This window comes from Metopolophium dirhodum, chromosome 9 (assembly GCF_019925205.1).
Source record: "Metopolophium dirhodum isolate CAU chromosome 9, ASM1992520v1, whole genome shotgun sequence".
NCBI classification, from domain to species: Eukaryota; Metazoa; Arthropoda; class Insecta; order Hemiptera; family Aphididae; genus Metopolophium; species Metopolophium dirhodum.
Window position 1 is genome coordinate 16,269,840 of NC_083568.1, and position 19,787 is coordinate 16,289,626.

Sequence of the window (19,787 nt, forward strand, 5' to 3'; positions counted from 1 at the left end):
AATTAAAGACCATATTTTCAAATTAGTGATATTTTTCGTACTACTTAAGGAGTGTCCTGTGGCGATTAGAACCTTTTTTACTGCAAATTATTTAGCAGATGATTTTCTTGAACATTTTGATGCATTTAAATTAGAGTCTTTGAGTTATTAAAAATTAAAATAATTATAGATACTAAGGATAATAATCCTCAAAAAAGGTTATGACAAAAATATAAACTAGGTATATGTAATATTAGATGTAGTATTTATTATACTTTGATCATTTTTATAAAACCTATACCTATATCAATAGATAAATTGTAATTACTAAATGTTCAGATCATCTAACCTCCCATATCTACTAAGCCCATTGCCATAGACATATCACATCCTTAGTACGCAAACTTATACAACTAAAAATTACTTGTTCGAATTTTAATTCAGATACTTACATAAAAATTCTCAAAAAAAAATATCTGCTGAATAATTTAAAGTGAAAAAGAGGGGTTCCTGTTTGATAAACAGAAAATTGTATTACCACTGGATCATCCTTAAAGTGGTACAAGAAATTTTAAGTATTCACAAATATGGTCTACAAGTGTATTTAAAAATTCTAAAAATCAGAATTTGAATATATTTATAACTTAACCATAAACATAGAGTGAACAGTCATAAAAAATCGCCCTGTATAATATTATGTATATTTGAGCTATTACGTTTGTATACTGTAATAAATACGATTATAATAGGCGTGCAATAACAATACCTTCGATATTTATTTATCTATTCAATTTTAATTAGTTTTTATTGTATACGAACTTGTTTTTATAAAATAAAATATTACAACTATTCCGTAGGCATTGCATTAGCCAGCTGAAGAACAACGACTGCACACCTAATAACAACAACTAAACTTGAAAAATTCGCATTTTGTATTTTCCGAAATTACTTCTTAGAGTTTACCGGCGTCCACAACAAACTCCGTGGTTGATGATCTTCTCGTTTCCACGATGCTGATGATGTTGCTGACACCACGGTTACTGGTTACTGTGTCCGTGCTGTTGGCGGTTACCGACGGAGGGCGCGGACCGACGCATCCAGTGGTTAGTAATTACAGATTGGACAGGCCATGGGGAGCAGTAATAAAAATGTATAATAAGACTAACTAGTACTATACTTTAATTTTAATTTTAATATCTTAAATTTAAATTTGTAACTTTATCAGACAACTTGTGTTTTGGCAAAATTCTAGATTCCGAGGAAAGCGAGAATGTATCTATTGGTTTTAAAATGTTTTATAATATGAAGGGTGTTTTTTAATTTATTATTTTAATTCATCTTTTTTATCAACATAATATTACGGAGCAGTCAAAATGCATAAATCTTCTATTTCGATTTTTTTAACAGTTGTTAATCTAGTTGTTACTTTGGCAAGGGGGGGGGGGGGATAATTCAAAAATAAAAAAACAACAATCTAAAGATTGAACAACAATTTTTACGCAAAAACATAATTTGACATAAAGATATTTTGTTTTCATTAAAAAACGAAAAAACATTAAACAAATGTCAATATTATTATTAATCTAAACACGGTATAATTTGAATAATATTCTTAATATTTTTGATCAAGTTACAAAACGTTGAAATTCTTGATTTTTTTTTTATTACTTAATAATTACCTAATTGCTACACAACTTATTAAGAGTGTTTATGTCGTTTATGAGGTTTGATTTTTGACAAAATTCGTCATAATCTCAAATATTTGGAATTTCATTAATTTATAGCAAAGCGATGCACATCTTAGTGTTTATCAGGCGTCAATGGTGGGATTAAAAAAATATTCTATGCATATAAAACCCTACAAATACTGTTTAGACGTTTAAAGATTATGATATTTAAACGTAGAGAAACGAATACAGTTATTTTGTATTCGTATTAAAATAATATTTGTAGGGACTTTTTCTTATACTTTAAATTTTATAACACACAATAAATTAATTTAGGATTATTAAAACAGGATTAGTTCTATACTATTGCCTATATTTAAATGTAATTCAGCATTAAAACCAAAAGGTTAAACAATAATGATTAAGGCTGGATTAAGAACCTATTGGGACACGGGGCTGAAATTTCATATGTGCCATTTTAAACAAGACATGCTTTAAAAAGCCACTCGTTACTCCTGCAAGAAGATACATTTTTCTAACTATTTCACAAATATACAATTGCATTATAAAATTATAAAATGAATAGGTAGGTATATGTAATTTATGTCTATAAACGGTCAGTCAGCTTATAATATTACCAAGTATATTTGATGATATTATTGTGAATAAAGTAATTTATATATAACCTATTTACGTGGAGCCTTGTTTTAAATTTTCAATCCTTAGCCATAAAATTTAAACATTTTATACATTTTTAACTACAAAATAATTAATAAATTATAAATTTGATAAATGTTGTCAAAATTTGAACTTTAAATGCTTATAAAAAAAAATTGTGCCTATGTATTTTTAATATTTTTCAACTGCTATTAGAACGATATATCAGGAGCCTTATATTAAATATTCACGCTTTTTTACCCAACAAATAAAATTTTATTGATATTTATAGAAAAAAAAACTAAAAAAATTGAAAACTGACAATTTCCGTAAACAGCTCAAAAAGAGTCAAAATATTTTTAAAACTTTATGGTGTATAGAAAATGCTAATATAAACATTCAATGAAATTTTCAAGTATCTACAGTCATTCGTTTTTTAATTACAATAAAATAAGAAAATTGTTACCAGAGAAATCGAGTGAGTATCAAATGTTGTAAAAATATAAATTTCAGACGCTCATAAATATTTAATTTAAGTTTCTTGTAGACATTTTTTTTTTGATAAAGGTAGACAAACTTATGATTAATCTTATATTAAATTTTCAAATCTTAGATTTCATAAGAAAAATTTTTATGAATTCTCAACTCAAAATAGTTTGCTAATTTTCGTGATTTTTCTGTATTTTGTCAAAATTTGAACTTTAAATGCTTATAAATAAAAACTGTGACTAAGGATTTTTAATTTTTTTCATCTGCCTTTGAAACAATAACCTAGGAGCCTTCTATTAAATTTTCAAGCTTTTTTACTCAACAGATAAAATTTTATTGATATTTATAGAAAAAAAAACTAAAAAATTTGAAAACTGACAATGTCCGTAAGCAGCCCAAAAAGAGTCAAAATATTTTCAAAATTTTATGGTGTATAGAAAATCCTAATATAAACATTCAGTAAAAATTTCATGACCCTACGGTCATTTGTTTTAGAGTTACACCAAAAACCAAAAAAGATTTTGCGTAAAAATTCCCGTTTTTCCTTAATTTTTCTTTTGTTTTTCACGTCGCTTTTGAAAACTACTGGGAAATTTTTACTTTTGACCCCCCAAAGTACCAACTAGATTCACTTTCCTAACAGAAAAGTTACTGTTGAAGAAAATCCAAGCACTGTTACTGTCCTAAAAGGTGATGAAAGGCACAAAAAAAAAAAAAATAAAAAAAAAAAAAAAAAACACATCATTGTAAAATCAATACATTCATCGCTTCGCTCAGAATCTAAAATTTGTTGGTTAGGTACAAAAAAAAAATTATAGTAGTATAGATATTATATAGGTAGGTACATAATTATTAATAATTAATAACTTTTCAGGGTAACTCGTTGACTCAAGATGGTGACTCTCAAAAACAACATGAAGTATATATTTATTTTACTAAATTAGTATATTTTGTACTAAATAAATTTATTATTGACAAATTAACAATTAAATTAAATTAAAATACAATTAAAGAAATAAATGTGCCTATATAAAAGCCCCATTGCACAGTATTATTATTAAATAAATACATTTTCGATGAACCAACAATTAAATCAATCTAAAATAAAAGTTGTTCTAACAACTTTTATCGAAATTTTTTAAATAAATTCAATGAAATAAATTGTATAATTGATAACACTAACACTTGTCAGATTCAGTCTGACATTCATCCGGAATCATATTGTAATTTATAGTACATTCACTCATCTCATGATACCAAAAGCACTAGTGGTCAGGTATGCTCAATAATGTAATGCACCTACTTTTGTGGATACTTAATAAATTGGTGACCACCCGGGTTCATAGTAGTTAAAAACATTGCCACACATACACGTGTTTGATACATACCGTAACAACTGTAAAATATTTGTAATAACAACCTACCGTACCAACCTTACCTAGTCCCTACCACAGTTCATAACCCCCTACAACACCTAATGACCTTAGTCGCCGGGCTTAAGTTCCATAAAAAAAAAAAGAAAAATGAAACCATAATAGTATATATTAAACAAAGGAATTTTTGCCGAAGAAGTCAAATGTGGTTATTTTATTTACCATTAATTATTGAACTTAAAATCATTTTTTTAACACCTACCTAATGTAACCATTTTCCCACGTTATTATTTGTTTCAGCTCTAGTTAACATGTAACTGTAAATATTATGTTTATTATTCTATAGTAAATAATTTTTTTGGTTTAAATATTTCCTTATTGAAAAATTATGTAAAGTTCTTTGAAGATATCAACGTTGTCAACTAGAATATATTGCATTTCATAAGACACATATAATACATAGGTACATATTTTGTTCTTCCACGTTATGATGTGAAAATGTAAAATGTGTATTTATTTAGCTATATATATATTTAACCTTAGGTACCTAATATAGATTATGTATTATTAAAAATTAGTAATTTTTCAGGGTAAATTATTTGATGATTTAAAAGTATCATTATTTTTATTTCAAAAAAAACTTGAGGTATGTAATATTTATATTACTAAATTAGTATTTTTTGTACTACTTAATTAGCGTTTTATTACCCAGGAATACTTTAAAGAATACATTCCGGGACTGGACGTACCGCAGAACTCGTCGGAGCTAGTAATAAGTGTGCTTGGACAAGATCGCGGACGATTAATTCCATCAGCTCCAGCTGAACGGAATGTAATGAAACCCAGATATTTAGTGGTCATATGTACGGATTATACACAGGGGCGCCATTTGAGTTTTATAATAGGGGTGCCATTATCGTTTTTTTTCTAAAATATCATAAAACCTAAGTAAATTATCAAAGTTTATCTAGGGTTTGATACGATTTTTTCATAGACATTCGGTCCATCATTAAATGAGATACAAACAAATACAATTATAATAATTTTAAATGCTAATAATTTAATGAATGCGATGTGTTAAGCGAAAATTAATTCAACTTTTTGTATTATAATATATTTTTTTGTATTAATAATACCAAAATAATCAAGTATACTAAAATATTTTGGTCATTAAGTATATTTTAAAATTCCAAAAATCAGAATTTGAATAAATTCATTATTTAAGGAAAGAAGGGGGTAGCATTTTTGGTGAATCATCCTGCATACAAACTGCATAAACTAAAAATACTATTAAAATAGCATAGTATTAATATATAATATTAACCTGTATAACTGTTAATGTTATGTTTATTATACAATACTTACAAATTGTTTTGGTCTACATATTATTCTTATTGGCAAATTATGTAATGCTCCTTGAAGATATCAAATTTGCCAATTTTGTGAGACACATTTAATACTTATAATATTTGTTCTTCCGTACTTTATGATATGAAAATACAAAATGTCTATATATTTAGACTATGCTATTTTAAATTATAGTAGTATAGATGTTATATAGGTAGGTACATAATTATTAATAATTAATAACTTTTCAGGGTAACTCATTGACTCAAGCTGGGAACTCCGTATCATTATCTCAAAAACAACATAAGGTATATATTTATTTTACAAGATTAGTATTTTTTGTACTAAATTTATTTTTTTTTCTCAAATTAATAATTAAATCAATAAAAAATTAAATTAAATTAAAACACAATTAGAGAAATAAATTGTACAAATATTGCAGTTATAATCTACTAACAATTTTCAATTGCAAGATGGTATTCTCCCAGAACCAGAATTTAAAGGGCTCGCCGCAACGAGTCAGGTATCATCAGTTTATTTTCATTTATTTCCTGTGCCTATATAAAAGCCCCATTGCTCAGTATTACTATTAAATCAATTCATTTTCCTATATCACGGCTTGACTCTGTATTATTATCTCAACAACAACATGAGGTATATTTGTTGAAATTGAAGCTAGGATGGACCACTGGCTTTGGTATTAATGTAAATAAGTAACACGAATTTATAGTTATCCATGAGTATAATATAAATGTAACGTACTACGTACAACTGGACTGTATCAGTGACTATATACACGTACCGTATACACAAGGTGTGCAGCGTATGTGCAAGTAGCTGTAAAATGCATTGAAAGGACCTATATATATACAATTGAGGTCATACCAGTATCCCATATCCGTATATAATAGCAAAACTAATAATACTTAATTATTGACCAGTTATGTCGTATAACTGTATAAGCATTATAAACGAAAATGTGCACACGTGTGCTTACATAGTTTGAATACTAATATGAAATGTATATTTCAACAATACTGTTACTTTATTAAATTAGTATTTTTTGTAATATATTAACTATTATCTGTAGAAATGATTGGTGATATTTTCAATTGTCTACTATGTTCAAAATCAATGTAAAATAAGATTATTTCACGTAAATCCAATAATTTTCATGTTACATACCCTGTTTTTGCTAATTATAAGGATTTACTGTGAAAATGGTTCTGTTTTGTGATCATTTTTTTATTTTTTTATTTTTTAAGGCTTCAATTACAATTATTAGCCTAGTGAAATTTACAAAATAAAAGTTTTATACAATATTAAAAAGAGAAAAGAAACATATGATGTATACAGGAGATTTATATAGTTTATCGTCGAAACCAATTACTTTGAAAAAATTTAAAATATTTGCGGTGTTGTTTTGGTTGAGGGCTTCTTCGAGTGATGTAGGATTTTGAGAAGATGATGTGAAGATGCAAATTTGGGGCAGTGATGATTATGTGTTCAATTGATAGGGGCATGTTTCATGCGTCGCACATTGGTCTGGGTTTCTTAGTGATTAAGTAAGAGTGGGTAATATTGGAGTGACCTATTCTAGTTCTGTTTATTATTATTTGTTCTCTTCTTGATGCATTTTCAGGGTATAGCCACTTTGAAACTGTTTTTTTGACGTTCCTTAATTTGTTACTGGTTATGAACATTTATGGACATACATTTAAAGTTACTAATTTAAAGTTTAAACATATGTTTTAGAAAAAACAAGTAAAAATACGACATTTTAACTTCTGAAATTGATAAAATACCACTATTTAAATTTTAAACCCATTTTATAACATAATTTTTACCAAAATTGGAGATACGTTTTTTCGGCTTAGCATGGCGGAATATATTATATACTAATCTGTACAACAGTAAATGTTATATTTATTATACAATAATTAATAATTTGTTTGGCTATAATGCTATATTCTTATAGGGAAATTATTCAATGTTCCTGGAAGATATCAACGTTACCCACCAGAAGATGTATTTTGTAAGAAACATTTAATACTTATATTATATATTTTGTTCTTCCGCGTTATGATATGAAAAGTAAAAATATTTATTAGCCCATGTTATTATAATAGTATAGATATTATATTTTTATACCTAATAATAATAATAATAATAATAATAATAATAATAATTAATCATTTTTCAGGATAACTCCAGGTATGATGATGATAACAAAGCATTATTAGCTCTTCAACAATCCGAGGTAAATATATATTTATTCAATTAGTAAAAAAAAAAACCGACGTCGCAGTGTTGCTTTTCGGGATTTCAAGTGTTTTCGACTTTCACTTAAACAAAAATACATATTAAGTATTAAAAAAGTGCAAAACTTATAAATTAATTTGAACAATATTCAATAATTAAATTAAACTACAACTACAATTACTTTTGCACAGCCCCATTCACAAAAGTTATTGTTCGATCGGATGTTATTCAAAATCATTGACTCCCTTAGGACATTGACCAATGAAACAATCGCTGTCCAGGAATTGCTTAAAGGAGACATTCCACGAGAGGACGAATCGCAGAACTCGTCGGAGCTGGTGAGTGTGCTAGGATAAGATCGCGGATGACTAATTCCATCAGCTCCGGCTGAACGGAAGGCAATGAAACAGATATTTAGTGGTCATATGTACAATAATTGTACATATTATACAGGGGACGTGTATTTTGACCTACCATTATCGTTTTTTTTACTAAAACCCCATAAAACCGATGTACCTATATCAGTGTTCTTCTGAGATTTGATACGATTTTTCCAAAGATATTCGATTCATCATCATTCATCAATCATCAAAAATTCAACTATAGTAATTATGTAATGAATGCGATTTGTTTGGCGAAAATTTATTCAACTTTTTGTATTATCAATTGTAAAATAAATTACAATGATAACTATATTTATATGCTTGAAATAATCGCTAGAATATAAACAAATATTAAATTTCAACGAGTTCAAGAGGCATATTATTTACTAAATAAACTTACTTATTACTAAATATGAATGCATACTAATAAACTAGCTTGTACGACATACGTACAGTGATAATTTACTTCAGGTGGTCCAATCTTTTGTAGTTGATGGACCAATTTACACTTTTTATAAATGCACTGGAAGCCGTCAAAAGAAAAAAAATCTCACACCACGAGAATTCAGATTCGCTCCAGCTACTATACAAACACGATATAATACCTACATACGTACGTAGCGAGCGGAATTGAGTCGTGGTTTTGGGCGTTAATCATTGCATGTTCATAATATACCTTCGTTTTAAGGTCATTTTTAGTTTTTCTAATACAAATTATGTTTGCATAAAGTCTTCAAGGGGGAGGGGGACGAAAAAGGCTTCAAAGGCAGTGGGTTGGACCACCCTTATTTACTGAAATCGTATGCATCGAAGTATACCAAGGTACTATTATTTTTATTTATCTGTAATCATTGACTATACGAAACGTGTGGGAGAGGGGTGATTCCAAAGGTGTTATTGACCTAAAACTAATTATTAATAAATACCATGACTGACTATTACATTTACTCGTACAATGATTCAATACATAAATTAAACTACCGTTCAATTTACTTAAAATACAAGAATATAAATAATTGAACAATATTATTAACTAGGTACGATGTTAAGATGTTAAGGTTCGGTAAGTCATTCAAACCGATCGTCCGGATCATGTATAGTGAACGGCTCTTCCTAACTACTAAAAATTTTCAGATTCAGAACTGCACTCACCACATTGAACAGATACAAAATAGGATGCTGACGTTTAAGGACCAGCAAAAAAATGTATTAGAGCCGATAGTTGAATTTGAACAGGCATATAAGATTTTAAAAGAGTCTTGGAAAACCAAACTTGAGAAAATTCTTTCAAGGACTTATTATGAAGAGGCTAGAAAATTTCTGAATATGTTCAAAAAAGTACGGCCGCTCAGAGATACTCGAGGTCCGCCGGAGAATATTAGGGAAAAAACTCGAACGGCAGACAAGATTCAATACTCGTCAAAGTCAGCCACCACGCTTAGACAAGCTCTAGCACAATTATACATACAAGATCACGTTAAGTTGGAGGTAATAAAACAAATCTATTTCTATGGTTATATATGAACAGGTTTTACTGGTCACATTTGAGGTTAAAATGTTGAAAAAAAAAAATCAAAAAAATTTGTGAAGTAATTAATGTATAAAATATTCAAATTGTGTAGTTAAGGTTTGAAAATTTCAAAACTTTAATGGTAACGAGTTTGACATTTTTATTATCTATTGCATTGATTATTCTTATGATTATTTATTTATATCAAAGACTATATGGAATAGTTTTTAGTGGGATTGCAAAGGTGTTTTAGACTTTCAATGCAATACACATTACATATTACTAAACAACATGTCATACTAATAAATTAACTTATATAGATTCGCTTATTAAATTAAACTACCTTAAAATTTACTTAAAATACAATAATATAAAAAATTTAAAAATATTTTTAACTACCTACTAAAAATGTTATGATTGAGAACTACATTCAACCGGGTCGTCTGGATCAAATAGCGTACGGCACCTCCTAATTTACTAAACATTTTCAGATCACTCACCAAATTGATAATTTTCAAAAACAGATGCGCTTATTTGAGGATCAGCAAATAAAAGCATACGATTCGATAATGGAACTTGAATATGAGTACAAGCTCTTAAAAGAATCATGGAAAGCCGAACTTAAGAGTGGAAATATTCCGATTGAAACAGTGTATCATAAATTGTATAATGATATACAACTTCTCCGGTCTACTGACCATGATCAGGAGATTATTATGAAAGACACTCTGAAGCTGGAAGAACTTCAGGTCTCGTCGGAACTGGCCATGCCACTTCAGAAACTTCGTAAACGCTTAATATTTCTAACAGACCCATTTAAATGGGAGGTAATGTATACCAGCTATTTTAGTGTTTACATATATTATGCAGTTTAAGCTGGGCCACAGGGTATAATGGTAAACGAGGTTAAAATTTAGGACCAGGAAATATATACTTTGACAGATCATTATTTATTTATTATTATATTATACGAAATGGAACCATTTTTACAAAGACATGTACAGTTTATAATAAGCAATTTACATTAGGATAGTTAATAATTACATACATTTAAACCAAAGAAAATTAAAATAAAAATAAAAATACAAAGTGAGAACTTAAAATAAAAAAGAGGGATGAGCATTGCGTTCCGCATTAAATGACGTAACGGCTCGTTTGCGAGATCATTGTGGACATAAAATGGTGCATTGGATCTAGTAAAACGTTGAGGTACTTTGAATGAGAATAACGACAAAAGTTTAGAGCACTCAATAATACCATCAAGGACTCCCTTTGTGAATCTAATGCCTGCAGAGTGTCTACGCTCAGCTAAGGTAGAAAGATTTAATTTACTTGCCATAATGCTATAATTATGAGGTGGACAGAGTATTTTGAGTAAGAAGCTGATGAAACGTAAAAATTTACTCTGTATTACTCTCTCTAGCTGCCTAGAATCATGTGTTATCGTGTTTTTATCTATTCCAACGTACATTTCAGGATTTCATTTGATATTCTAAAGAACCACTTTAAAGATTTTCAATTTTTATAGCCATTTTTATAGTATAGAAAATTCTGTAAGGTAGCTATTTGAAGTTTGTTGTCTAACAGTATTAATTATTATCTATGATCACTTTAATTGCAAAAAGATTCTCGTGATGCAAAAATGCAATGGCACTGATAGTTATTCAATATTTTCTAGTTAAACATTTATACGAATCAATATTTAAAATATGTAAAGGTTAAAAGTACTAAAGTATTTACAAGTTCAGAAGTTGTACGAAGTACTTAATTCTTTCTTTATTACATTTAACGTAACTAGTAACTATCAACTACTGTTATTCATCCTTCATTATAAATACACTAAAATAAAATATAAACAGTTTTATTACCGAAGAGACTAAGGGGTTTTTTTACTAAGCATTAATCATCGACAGAAATCTAAAATACATTTTTTAACACCTATAATGTAAACTATTTTCCGTGAGAATATGATAATTATTATAGGTACAAATTTTATTGTATAATATTTATTTGTTTTTTTATTTATCACAAAGATAATAATACTGTATAATTTTTAAGCAGCATAGCATCTGGCGATTTCAAAGTAACGAGTCGCGTAAGTCTGACTATTTAACTCTTGATTTGAAGCAGAATAATTGGTTAATCTTCAAACAGATCGACCCGCAACTGAAATGGTGGAGGCTGGTGGCTACCACCGTACCGGAAACTACGCTCGGAAAAGCCCATGGACGAGTAGAACCAACAGATTCAGGTTCTCCAATGATGGTAATTTAACTCAGATATTCGAGTAGTTACGTATTTACCAGCTTAATCGAGAGGGTATTAAAAGTGTTTTAAAAAGATTCATAAATTGTTTTAAATAAGTTGGTGAAAATATAAAATAAAGTTGAGTGTAGTTCTACGAATATTTTGTATGAGGGTCAGGAGAGCTTATATTAAAATTATCTATATATGGTATAATTTTCAAAATATATTGACTAAAATGTGCATCCATAATTTAGAGTTCACTTAATATATACAATATATATGTTTCACAAGCGATAGTTTTCACGTGTGGTTGTCACACAAAGGTGGACTGGGGAAATATTTTGTTGGTCTGAGACATATAATATGTGTTGTCTGACCATTATCATTTTTTTAAACCATTTGGGTAATCTTTTATAACAATTATAATAGTAAAATAAATGCAAGGTTTTGGGCAATACCTAATTCAACTTAGGTACACTAGTATCAACAGTAAATGGAGTTTACACATTGCACCATATAACTATAAATATATAAATAAAAATAATAAAATAAACGTATACATTATAAATATAAATATGTAATAAAATATGCTTACTTCATTCACAACGGTTCACCTCATTGAATTCAAATATAACACTCACATTTCAGTGGCATACTCAATGACAAGGTATACTCAACACCTTTATAGTACATGAAATCGGTTACCTATTTTTTTTTCAATTTACGTAGTTTCAAGTTTGGTATACTGACAACGACGCGCGACGGTGAAATAAGAATTTGGTGGTCTGACTTAATTTTGATCTAAATACAATGTCGTTGCGCAAAATTCAACGATAAAGATAATCAACAAATTTAAGTCTGAGTGAAATTACAATATTATCGACAGAATAAATAACGGTAAATAACGACGGGATCAAAGTGTGTATTTTAGAAATCTAAAATCGATATATAAAAAAATATTCTAAATTGTTTCCAGTTTCACGAGTAGGTAATATGATTTCTACAATAACACTCTAAAAATTGTGATATAATTTTGTAGGTAGCTAAGTATTTCAACTATGGATTCCATGTATGTTAAAATATTTTTCTAAATGTTGAATTTAGCTTGACGATTTTAAAACACTTGATTACTCTACCTATTTCAATGATAGAAGACTATATTATTAGGACTTACAACTGACTATTTGAGCACACGTTACAATTGTAGTTACTTTAATAAGTTACCTACTATACTCCTGAATAAAATATAAATAATATTTTATTATCAACGAGGTCATATAGGGGGTTATTTTATTAAGCATTAAATTATTGAACAAAAACCTAAAATAAAGTGTTAAACACTTGTATTGTTAACTATTTTCCACAATTTAATAAATGTTATGCAAATTCTACATGTTATATAATATTATATAGTTTTTTAAGCTTTATTATTATATTAAGATGATAATATTGTATACATTTTAAACAGCACAGCACCTGGACGTTTCTTGGTAAATTTTCGTGGAATGACACAAATTGTGATTTGCAGCAGTGTGGATGGTTAGTATTTAATCAGACTGACCCGTTACTGAAATGTTGGAGACTGGTGGTTTCCAGTCCTATCAGAATTGAAGGGCAGCAAAATCCATCGGAGCCGCACACCACGCTTGAAAAATCCCACAGTTATGAAGTACCAACAGTTCCAATTGAGGTAATGTAATGCAACTATAATAGTGGTTACGTAAGCTAGAATTACACCGAGGGGATGGAAGTTTTTAAGTGTTTTCAAAAAATGCATAATTGTTGTGGATTCTATATCAATAATATGAAACAAACGTATTTTATAGCCCTTTATTGTTAACTGTATAAATCGTTATGGTGTACATTAAAAATTCCCTACTAACTAGTGAGGTGGACAATCTCCACTGATTTTCATATTAAGATACTTATACTACGAGTAACATACATTCATGTTGTACATTTATGCTGCATCTCTTTCTTTATAAAAACAAATATTATTTAGTTTATATATTACTTAATTGCAATGTTAGTATTTCTTATAATAGTATTATTAAGCAATTTTATTTTAACTGAATAAATTGCATTAGTCATAATCATAAACATTCGGAGAATATGGTTGAGAGGTTTTATAGATTTAATTGGTCTGCGAGTCTTATAATTTATTTATTACTATATCATCGAGTTCTTGATTTGTACATATTTGATTCCGCATTTTCATTTGTTTTTCTAGCTGGCGTAAGTGAAATAGAATTACTTTGAGGCGTCAATGACTTATCAATGAGTAATTGATCATTTTGTATTTACCAGTTAGTTCCCACTAAGTTGGTTTTAAATCATTAATATTGTTTTTTTTTTTTTTTTTTTATTAGCTATTAGTATAACACTTATAGTTCAACAATTATAGTAATATAGTTTACAATAGTATCATATCTTATAATATACCTGACAGTATTTTGATAGCATAATATTTAACAGTTTATAAGAGATACTTAATAGTGAGATAAGATGGGTATAATATAGTATTATACGTAAATATATAAATAAAACATCTATAGAATTGTTGGATAGCAAATATTATGAAGGTGATTTTATGGAAAGGTAGAGATGGGGAGGGGAAATTCATTTATGATTGTTGTTGACGCGATTAGTAATGGGTTCAAGATAGACTTAATTTCTTCGTGAAATTTTGTAATGAAATCTGTTGATTGATCGGATGAAGGAACATTAGCCGTTACCTTGGCGTATGTACGATTTCGTTTCGACTTGGAGTTGACATTGCGTTGTGCCGCAGGTGGAACGACTGTTAATTTGATAGGAAGATTTCTGCTTGTCTGTTTCCTAGGTTTAGATATGATTTTTTTGTAATGCGGGCAACCCTTATACAATGAAGTATGAACAGACAGCGCACTTGGTGGGAACTGACGGTGATTTCGTGCAATCGCTGGAAACATGGTTCTCACCGCATTCGACGCAGCGTGGATGGTATAAACGACAGTAATTTGTCGTGTGGAAATATGCTTGGTAATTTGTACATTGAGACGGAATGGACTTTTTCCTTGATAGTTCCACTTTAACTTAGGTGTGGAGAATCGAATTTAATTTTAGAATGTCGCTGTTGTTATCGGCGATAGTTATATCAACTCGAAATAGTGGCAACTTCACCTTGGTGAAACGATTAATGATATTAGTGACTCGAATTACATCGTGACCTTCGTTTATCAAACTGGTTTGTATGTCTTGTGTACTGGTGGAGGGGTGAAGGTATCTAATATGTACACGGTTGATTTAAAACAAATGCATGATGGTTGTATGAGTTCTAATAAATCGTTTGTGAGCATAGAATAACGTAACCACTACTTTCGTAAAAGGGCAGTGAGAAAATGTGTGTTTTGTCTGGAATTCGTGATTGACTGGAAGTCGATGAGTTTGAGAGTTCGTCCCGATTAATAGAATGAGGTGGAAGAGATACAAACTCGTCTGTATCTTGGGACAGAATAACAAACTTGTCCGGTGAAACAAATTGCTTGGTTTTCTTCCCCTCTATTTGGGGAGACAGATTTGAACTTGAATGATGCCGTTTGGAAGAAGTCTTCGACGGTGAAGAGCCAGATTACATATTTTACGAGAGTAAAACTACAGAGAGTGGTTAGAGAAACACGTGACGTCGTGACCAAGGTGGATATATAGAGGTGTAAACACTCTGATTATAAATTGATTGAAAAATGTACACCATTTGTGATTGCCACCGGGAGCGCTGACTACCCGATGAAGGCTCATAATGTTCGTACTTCTATGCGAAAATACGATTTACAATGCTGAATGCTTGCAAGTTGTAATGCCATAAAAAATAAAAATATAAGATATCAATTTAATTTAAATAATGAATAACTTAGATGGAATTTTATTAAATAATTTTGAAACATAAATCTATCTTCAATTATACAATTATTGATAATTATCCACATTTTTTTTGGGAATATTGATTTGTGGAGTAGTTGTAGACATGTTGCCTACCTATTTGTGTTATAATTAAAAATTTAAATTTTTGAATTTATTGTAATGATTGTCATATTGAAATATATTGATTAAAGTACCTACCTAATTGTAAATTTGTTATTTCCTTAATTTGGTACCACTACTTGTCATAATATTTTTATTTTTGTAAAAACATATTGTAGTTATTCTAATAATGGAATTATTGAAAATACCATCTCACTACTCAATGTCTCTATGGAAATTATTTATGTGTATAATAATAGTACCTATTTACATCATATTATTATCCTACTTTTTTTGTACAAAAGGTGGTATGAAACTTATTTTTGTAACTTATCGAGTATTGTAGTATGCCTCTTAAGTGTTTTGTACCTGGGTGTAACTCTGGGTTACCCAAACAAAATAAAATATACAAACAGCAGGGAGTAAAACTGCCTTCAGTATTCCATCCTCCTGAGGTAGATATTTCTTATACTAATTAATAATTAATATATATTTATATTATTATGTATATGTATATTCAATGAAAAGTTCATATTAGGGTAAATAATTCATTACTTTTTAGAACATGATTGATATATGGAATTTAAAAATTCCACGAGCAGATAGATTATTAACCAAAAAAGATGGAGTATGTGAACTCCATTTTGCTCCTGAAGATATTATTTCATATAGGATATTTGAGGATGCAGCAGGAAATGAAATAAAACATCAGCTCAAGAGAGTTAGTTTAAATGCTAACGCTATACCATGTATTTTCCTTAATTTACCATCTTATTTCAATAAAAATATTAAAAAACGAAAACCTCCAATGGAAAGGTCAATAGTACCAAACAATCGCAAAAAGAATAAACCCAGTGATTTAAATGTAAGGTATAATAATATTATGAAACAATCTGTCTGGAACATCAGAATGAATTAACCAAATATATTATTAATTTCTATTTGAACACCAGAATGATATTTGCATGTAAAAGGCATAATGATCAAATATCATATAAGAAAAATACGATAAAAAGATTAAAAAAAATATCAAAATTAATATAAATATAAAATAGTAAAATACTACTTAACTACTGGTACATGTTTTCCAATCTGGATATTAAAATATATGAATTAAAAGTACCATATACACACATTGTACATATTAAATTAAGTTACACTATTTAAAATTTAAAATATTAATTATTAGATCATGAAGTCCACAGTCCTCGTAATTACTAAATATACTAATTAGTAATTAGATTAATTAGAATGAAATGCTAAATTGCATAATGTGCCATACAAAATTGAATGTGTTTGAGCCTTCATCGGGTAGTCAGCGCTCCTGGTGGCAGTTACAAGTGGTGTACTTTTTTCGGCCCACTATCATAATGTAAAAGATGGGAAGTGTTTACACCTCTATATATCCACCTTGGTCGTGACCGAAGTCGCGCGATAAGCGAGTGGAACGGAATCACGTGTGATAGTCATACGTGCTACCGTCGTAACGGTTGGTGACGAACTGATTAATATTGTTATTAATGTGTTTGATAGCCGATAGGTTTACACTTTGAACACGTATTATAATAATAATTCTTTTATCCAAAGCTAGAAATATTTATATAGTTGGTCCGTTGTATTGCAGATAGCTAGTGGACTACCTCAGAGCTTGGAGGATGTAGCCAGAACCACCACGATTAAGATAGACCCTCTGTTGGTGGACGAGCTGCAGGACCCTATGAATCCGATCAAACTAGGACAAGGCCACGGACTATTAGTTCTATCAAAACCTGTTGAGTATGAGGTAAAATCAGATATTTTTAGGGTTCATATTATATTTTATGCAATTAATCTAAAATCGACAAATGTAAACCTTTTTCCGCTCTCTCTCGTTTTTATATGAAAACACAAAATATTTATATATTAAGTTTATGTTGGAGTACAGATAATAATAATGAAAATATTTTAGGATATGTTAACCGGGAATGTTCCTGTCCAAACATCACGTGGTACACAGTTTAAGGTAGGGTTGCTATAGTTACATTTTTTACTTAATATGGTGAATAAACTATTAGATAAGTAGGTAGTCACTTAATAGTTTATTTAACATTCTTGAACAAAATTAATCTTAACATTGAATGTGTATAACTATAGTAACTACGGTGTTATCAACCCGTTATTATAAATATATCAGACTAAAAATATATATAAAGAATTATTGTCAAAGTGGTCATAATAATTTATTTACCATTAAAATTTTAACAGAACCCTAAAATAAAATGTTGAACAAAAAGAAAATAATGTCCGCACTAAGCATTATTAAAAATTGTTATTAATATTTTATTATATAATTTATTTACTTAGTTTGTATCACGGCTGTATATAATATAACTTTCTATACATTTATACCATCGTTTTCCTAATTATAATTTTTATTTTGTAGTTACCACATGTTTTAATACCTGTACAGACTATTTTTTTAGTTAGGTTTTTTGAATACACCAAATAACTTATTAAAATAGCACCACATGACCGCATGGCGCTTATAGATAATAACAATTTAACTTTATACAATGATTCAATTAAGAATTTATGATTTATGAAGACATAGAACCTTGAAAGAAATTGTATTATTATAAGCTACTAAACAATTTTATGTTTCTGTCCTTTGTTCAGCTTCAGACACCAAGAGCAACTATGGAACAGGAAAAGGAACTGCAGGCCACCAAAAATCACCGACAATAGCGGTTACCAGTTTAAAATTAAAAAAGAAAATCTGAAATCAAAATAGTTCTATCAGATCCGTTGGACCAGTCCTTTTTACTATTTCAATTCAAACATTTAAAAACATAAATGTATAATAATACTAATTGTATTTACCTATTGTTACTTTAATGGATAATTTATGAGGAATTTTTAGTTTTTATGTAGTTTATTATTCTACTTATGTCATATTTAGCTTGAATAAAGCACTGGCATTATTATGATTTTGATTTGTTTTATTATTGATTTATAAAATCAACAAACTAAAACAAATGGTATCATAATCAGGGACTGGAACCTTTATGATTTTATCGGTTTCGGTTTAGGTTTCGGTTCTCAAAAATCCAAAATTTCGGTTTCGGTTTTGGTTCGGGTTTCCAAAAATATCAAATTTCGGTTTCGGTTTCGGTTTTGGTTAATACCGGTTTTAACCATAATTATTTTACTTTTGCTTTTTATTTTATTTTTATTAATCAAGTACTGTATAAAAAATGAACATATTAAGAACTTCAATTTATTGATAGGTATTTGTAATTAAGTGTACCTATTTAAGAATTTAGGTAATAAAATATCATTACAATATAATATTAACATTAAAACTAAAAAATATACTATTTAATTCAATAATTTACTGGCTGTTTATGGAAGTTTCATTATACCACTAAATTCTAAACATTGTAAGAATTCAAAATAACATTATTAGCATACAATATGTATAAGGTACCAATATTGTAGATGACTAGCAAAACCTAGATAATAATAATATATTAAAAAAATATAATAATAATATATTTAAAAACCAACTAGATATCCACTAGGTACGTACCTATTTTGTTAGTTAATAGTAAATAATATTTAAATTTTAAACTATAAAGTAATAGACAAACATACAAAACATAAATATTATAATTATAATATACTGGTAAAATAATCAACCTTATTATAAATAAATTACTTTATTATAGTATATTATCAATTATAATTAAGGGGAGGGATAGGTACAAAATGAGTATTAGTTTATTTTAATAATGTATAGTCTATAGACTATAGAGTATAGAGGGTGCATCTTGCTCGGATATATAATAACAACAATAAGTGTATATTTTAATATTTATGTTCTCAGACTATGGTA

At 28.6% G+C, this 19,787-nt stretch overlaps 2 protein-coding genes across 3 annotated transcripts; both read left to right on the forward strand.

Moving 5' to 3' along the window:
- Positions 1-824: 824 nt before the first annotated feature.
- On the forward strand, positions 825-18,879 carry LOC132951921 (uncharacterized). 2 transcript variants are annotated; one of them, XM_061023983.1, is made up of 15 exons: positions 825-1,082; positions 3,667-3,711; positions 4,755-4,811; positions 4,878-4,997; positions 5,764-5,820; positions 7,491-7,547; positions 7,716-7,772; positions 7,966-8,112; positions 9,292-9,645; positions 10,159-10,494; positions 11,729-11,932; positions 13,383-13,604; positions 17,538-17,696; positions 17,862-17,915; positions 18,569-18,879. In XM_061023983.1, the coding sequence occupies exons 1-15, from the start codon at positions 990-992 to the stop codon at positions 18,635-18,637; spliced, it is 2,031 nt and encodes a 676-aa protein (XP_060879966.1). In that variant the 5' UTR covers positions 825-989; the 3' UTR covers positions 18,638-18,879. The 2 variants fall into 2 exon arrangements, with proteins under 2 accessions (XP_060879966.1, XP_060879967.1); XM_061023984.1 differs by lacking the exon at positions 3,667-3,711.
- On the forward strand, positions 13,612-17,531 carry LOC132951922 (uncharacterized). The gene is made up of 2 exons (XM_061023985.1): positions 13,612-16,368; positions 16,476-17,531. The coding sequence occupies exons 1-2, from the start codon at positions 16,261-16,263 to the stop codon at positions 16,830-16,832; spliced, it is 465 nt and encodes a 154-aa protein (XP_060879968.1). The 5' UTR covers positions 13,612-16,260; the 3' UTR covers positions 16,833-17,531.
- Positions 18,880-19,787: the final 908 nt, after the last annotated feature.

Excerpts from the sequence above, each read along its gene's own strand:
- LOC132951921 (XM_061023983.1), top strand. The coding sequence starts at position 990 with ATGCTGATGATGTTGCTGACACCACGGTTACTGGTTACTGTGTCCGTG. Across the intron at positions 7,773-7,965 it reads TAGCTCTTCAACAATCCGAG|CCCCATTCACAAAAGTTATT; the intron begins GTAAATATATAT and ends ACTTTTGCACAG. Across the intron at positions 10,495-11,728 it reads CAGACCCATTTAAATGGGAG|CATAGCATCTGGCGATTTCA; the intron begins GTAATGTATACC and ends ATTTTTAAGCAG.
- LOC132951922 (XM_061023985.1), top strand. The coding sequence starts at position 16,261 with ATGCCTCTTAAGTGTTTTGTACCTGGGTGTAACTCTGGGTTACCCAAA. Across the intron at positions 16,369-16,475 it reads CAGTATTCCATCCTCCTGAG|AACATGATTGATATATGGAA; the intron begins GTAGATATTTCT and ends ATTACTTTTTAG.